Genomic DNA, 6,000 nt, shown 5'->3' on the forward strand with positions numbered 1-6,000 from the left:
TCAGATTTGCACAGACTGGAGACAATCGATACCTTTTCATCAGATTTGCACAGACTGGAGACAATCGATACCTTTTCATCAGATTTGCACAGACTGGAGACAATCGATACCTTTTCATCAGATTTGCACAGACTGGAGACAATCGTTACCTTTTCATTAGATTTGCACAGACCGAAGACAATCGATACCTTTTCATCAGATTTGCACAGACTGGAGACAATCGATACCTTTTCATCAGATTTGCACAGACTGAAGACAATCGATACCTTTTCATCAGATTTGCACAGACTGGAGACAATCGATACCTTTTCATCAGATTTGCACAGACTGGAGACAATCGATACCTTTTCATCAAATACGCCACGCAAATGATATGGGTCAAGATGGTTAGTAAAGTATTTTCAATAATGACACATCTATCGAGATCAAATCAATTTTCCGCAATAGATAACAGCTCAGACGATTTACGGCAGGCCGTAAATTGCCGAAAATCTCCAAAGGCATCGAAGACATTTCGCTGACTCTACGATTTTACTTTCCCAAAGCACCGCTGTTAGATTTGATGTTTGTACGATAATTTCTTTTCTATATTATTTAATAAGAAACAAAAAAAGTCGAAACGACGTAGCTTCACGTCCCTCCCATATTTCACAGCGCTGAAATACAACTTGGAAAAAGTGAAGTCCTACCAGTGTTGTCACACAGTAATGATCAGGTCATTTTTATCGGCATAGTAAGCAAGGAGTTAGCAAAACAGGCTTTGTGTATTGAGCTCCTTCCAGTTTATTATGATATTTTGTTGTTCAAAGATCCATTGAAGTACAAACTCTAGCGACGAATTTATATTATTATCATAACTATTATAATTCAATAGATGTTCCTTCCTTCCTTCAGAGCTGATGATTGCAACGCTTGTGCAAAAGACTTACTGAAGCAAGTACTCTTGTGACGGCGATAGGACAAGCACTAAATAATCTTTCCTGCAAAACTTGCTAATGGAATCAAAGAGATACAACTACGTCAAATGAAACTTGCATTTATTGCTTCTGCATTAGTTCTTTTCTTGAATTTATGCTTGAGTTATTCAATGTTTGAAATACTTTCGACATCAAAAGAAAGCTCTATTCACAAAAATAATACTTAGAAATTAATCTTCAGTACATGAGCTAATATATCTCTGTGAACCCTGTGGGACCCCTAAACAGTTGTGTCACCATGAACCGGATATTTATAATTTCAATAGCTTCAAGACTGACATTAAACTCTCGAACTTTCGAAATTGAATATATTCCAAGCAGTTGACGATCATTGCAGGCCATAGCAGCTCGGAGTGTTTATCCGATATGAAGCATGTGAATAATGATACGCCGTTTATCTGTTCATACATAACGAAGCATGGGAATAATGATACGCCGTTTATCTGCTTATCTAGACGTAATGGTAAAAGACTTTGCATTACTCACTGCCATTTTCTCGTATTCCACAGTTTCCGTACTCAGTCATCCGTTATGCCAGGAACATTTCGTTTCACAGTCTGTCCGCACATTGTGTTGTAGTATACACCCATGTTTCATTATATCTAACACGTCGTAGAAGTACTATGTTTACTCGTCGCGCTCTGTAATTTCCGACATTTGTTTCAATATGTCAGCACATTCCATTATGTCCGAAGCATTTTGCAGCAATGTGTCTACGCGTTCCGTTACCGCCGAAACTTCTTGTTTCAACAGGATTGCACAATGCGTATTTGGGTCGATTATATATCAAATGTTCGCTGAGATATGTTCAACCTGAAAAAATTCAATCCAAAACATGTACCTTCATAAGTACACGGTTTTATAGGGCTGACGATAGTTCCTACAAAAACTAATCGAATTGCAAGATAATGTCTGCAACTTGTCTTTCAAAGATGTCCGCATATCTATTGCTTCTTCTTAACACTTCCTTTCAAGCGAACCTTGTTGGAGATCCTAAAATACAGCACATTTTGTATGCGGTATATAGCGCGTACTCTGTATTATTACTTGTATATGCATCAAGCACCCTGCATACTGTTAAACATATTTTGGATTCACAAATATATTTCTAGGAATTGAAAAAGACCATGCGAGTTACAAGCGAGGGGAACGTAGTAAGTCTCATGACCACCGGAATACAAAAATGGATAGCACAACGACTGCAACACACACATGTATAATATGACGATTGCAATACACAAATGGATAATTAAAAGCAGAAACTTAGTAAAACTTCCTTTGACTTCTTTCTTACATTTAAAGATTAAACGTGTGGCAAAGCAAGTTAAAGCCTTTTTTATTTGTAAAATTAAAATTACGGTAAACAACAACAAAAACATCAACCCAACCGACAAGCAAAATAAAAATCATTTCCAGTCCATCTAAAATATATTCAAACAGATATGAGTTTCATTTCCTGTCAACATTTTATTTTCTTCTATATGTTCTATACATTTTCTTTGGATTTGTGGGAAAAACTATTGAGCTGTAAATCATGCTTTTTGATAAATACTATTAATCAACTTGGAATTTGGCAAGTGCAATATAGATATTCTTCAAGACATGTTTTAACGATAATGTGTCCTTATAATTTGCAATTACCTTTAAGAACTGGAGTTTCACAGGCAATACTGTATGTATGGTATGTATGTATGTATGTATGTATGTATGTATGCATGTACGTGTGTGTGTGTGTGTGTGTGTTTTATAAGTATTAATATAAGACAATACATCTCATATTTTGGGGATGAAAACTATACAAATTTGCTTAATCAGAAGAAAAATAGCTTTCTTGATAAATGGAATTAACTTAACCATAAAGAAAACGTTGACCCCTTTTATTTATGTTTGTTTATGTACGACATTAACGATTCCGTTACTCTAATTTGTGCTCATTCTATTCTTTGATCTTTAGAGTCATCCAAAAAAGTACAAAACGGTGTCTGCATAAAACTACATGCTGGCTCGAGTTCTCAAGTGAGTGAGCGTAACATTCTTGTTGTCCGACAAGTCAACTTTGCGAAGGAATTAGTAAACAGGAAACGTGTGATTCGGATGCTGTTTGTGATTGTCGTGCAGTATTTCATATGTTGGAGTCCTGTGTATGTGGTGAATACGTGGAAGACTATAGATTATCCGTCTCTGCACGACCTTATGTCAACTACTACATGGTCTTTGATTCTTCTGTTGGCTTACACATCATCCTTTGTTCATCCCATCACCTACTGCTTCATGAACATAAGTTTCCGGCGCGCCTTCGTCAGACTGTTCTGCTGCTCGCCAAAAGACGTCAAAATAATTTACCGTTCCAAGCCATCGACTTCTGGATCTTATATTCCAGAGAAGTATTAGGAATCGACCCGCAGTCTGTGAATTCACCAGTCCCACCTCCCCAATAAATAAAAAATCAAACAACAAAAACCTGGAAACAAACAAAACAAATCCCACAAGAAAAGAAGCATGTATAAAGACAGATGTTGCTGAGGAATCATGTTTTATGTGCATCAGCGCAACATCATATCTGAAACAAATATGGACGTCTGCACTCCAGTATAATCTGAATATTACTGAGATGACACAGAAAATATTTCCATGATTTTGTCCTTGTGTATACATATAACTTGAAAAAGATTCATACAAAACCCATGAATTCTGGATGTGTGCTGTGGAATATGTCTGGTTTAGCATGAACATATTGGCAAACTCTTATGTAATCATTGTATTAGTGACACGTTAACGAACTGCAATCCGCAATATTCAAACCCATTGTAACGTAAATGAAAATGATGTAAATATAGACTGTAATACCTCTCTGTTAACATGAATCCTAGAACGAATGAACTTACGCCTTTTCAGAGCAGGTGACGATATGTAATGAACACGTTTCTCAAAACATTTCTCAGTCTTTAAAAAGAAATTAACATCTGTGCTTATTTAACAATTGGAGAAAGTATTAGCTAAGTAAAAAAGCTATTCCGTTTGATGAAGCATGTTGCAATTACGTAATAAAAATATGCAGCTGGTTTTGGGCAATTTTACAGCTGGTGTCTTAGTGCATATATTGTAGTTACTTAATTATTGATAATGATATCATTTTATCGACAATCATTGTGTATTTTTGCATCCTACGTTGCCTTGTTTTTTTTAATACTCTCTATACTGTTTTTGGAGGTTAGGTGATTGCCATTTAGAATATTAATATTATTAAAGTGTCACATTATCTGCAATCATATTCTTAATAGACCTTTTATAATCAAAGAAAAAATTAACAACAAAGCAATATATTGATTCTATTAAGATTTGAATTTGTATTTCAACATTACTTTTATACACAAATATAAATATATATCACCATAATGACCGCTTAAGACGTCATATTGGAAAGGTACATAAATATGCATATAGAAATCAGAATCCTTCTAAAATTATTTGGAAACGATCAATTAAGTGTCAGCTAATACGAAATAATAAAAAGGAAGACAAATTTAAAGCATAGGATATATAGAACCTATTAACTCATGACGAAATCTTGCAAGCCCATTCTTTAGCAAATGCATGTAAGGGAAGTAATACATGAAACGTCAAACGAACTGCTTAAAGCAGTTATCACCCTTAATTCAGAAAAACTGATGCAGCTTCGAAAAAGTTGTACCCAAGTCTTAACTAATCAAGATTTATGGAATACATTGATCTTCCGGATCATTTATCGAGCCATATATACAGAAGTCTGTAAAAATACTGGTCAACTGCTTTGCCTGGTAGATAGAGGGTGACTCGTAATTTTTTTTAACGGAAAAAGCACACACACACACACACACACACACACACACACACACACACATATATATATATATATATATATATATATATATATATATATATACAATGTAGTAAAGATTCTGATTATATAGTTTTATCAACTTCTACTTTTCTCCTCAAATGCTATCTTAAGACAGCATGACACGTGTAGCATACAGACTACATATTAGCAGGTGTCCATTGCATATGTATACTTATTGATCCGTTTCAAGAAACATATATGACAACATTTTAAACAGAATGGTTGACAAATGGCATCATTTCATACTATTTAGTTGAGATATTGGCGATAACCCAATAATACTAGAATTTATTATTATCTTATGCATGTTAGCAACAGTTTATTAAACGCTCAGCGCATATATGAACAAGATCTTATGACAACGACCCATAATGCCACCAAGTCTGGAAAATGGTGTACATTTTGTCATCTGCCCTAGCTATGGTCTATCTATCTATCTATCTATCTATCTGATTGTTACCATTCCTTCAGAAAAATTACACGTTTAACATACATACTTTAATCAGAATAATATTATCGGCTTATACGTATATTTCTTCTAAAGGTTTTGCAATTATCATTTACGTCAAATGAATACCTTTGATTGTGCAAACCTCTAACAATTGATAGCAATAAATAAATATTACAAGTCCAAAGTATACCTATCATTTACGAGACCCTAATGTAACATTTGCATGTTCTTTACGTCACAGGTGTATGACTTATCAGTGGCCTTCTCAAAGTGGCAGCTTAATAGTTCATTCCTGTTGTTACGAAAGATGACAAAAACAGTCAATTCACAGAATTAATCTTATCTAAAGCTACTATATTGTAACGTCATGGGTCTGGAAAATTACTCAGGATTTTAGCTTTCCTTTTCAGCCCTTGAAGCTACAAGAGTTCGCCTGACTTTAGCAATGGAGATAAATACAACAACAAAGAAAGATGATAAATTCAGGACAGTCAGACAATTCAATCATTTCTCATCCGTAAAACAGAACTACACCCTTTATACCAGTTTACAGATTCAAGTTTTACTTATAAAATTATACCAGCAGATAGAACCATAGTGGAAATTTCGGAATCCAAATTTGGGTTCCGAAATTCGTGTGTAGAAAATTCGTCTGCTTATGAGAACTTGTAGCTTAAAGTCTAAGTTCCAAA

The 6,000-nt window shown here is 34.7% G+C and overlaps 1 protein-coding gene across 1 annotated transcript in view; it reads left to right on the forward strand.

The window, feature by feature from the left end:
- Window positions 1-4,313, forward strand: part of LOC149797584 (cholecystokinin receptor type A-like) — an 83,815-nt gene extending 79,502 nt beyond the window's left edge. Inside the window, exon 3 of the mRNA XM_089962487.1 lies at window positions 2,932-4,313. Coding sequence (XP_089818613.1) covers window positions 2,932-3,368 — 437 coding nt within the window. The 3' untranslated portion in view covers window positions 3,369-4,313. The remainder of the gene's footprint in view (window positions 1-2,931) is intronic.
- Window positions 4,314-6,000: the final 1,687 nt, after the last annotated feature.

Source organism: Sinohyriopsis cumingii, chromosome 6 (genome assembly GCF_028554795.1).
Source record: "Sinohyriopsis cumingii isolate HCF-2022 chromosome 6, ASM2855479v2, whole genome shotgun sequence".
Taxonomy (NCBI): domain Eukaryota; kingdom Metazoa; phylum Mollusca; class Bivalvia; order Unionida; family Unionidae; genus Sinohyriopsis; species Sinohyriopsis cumingii.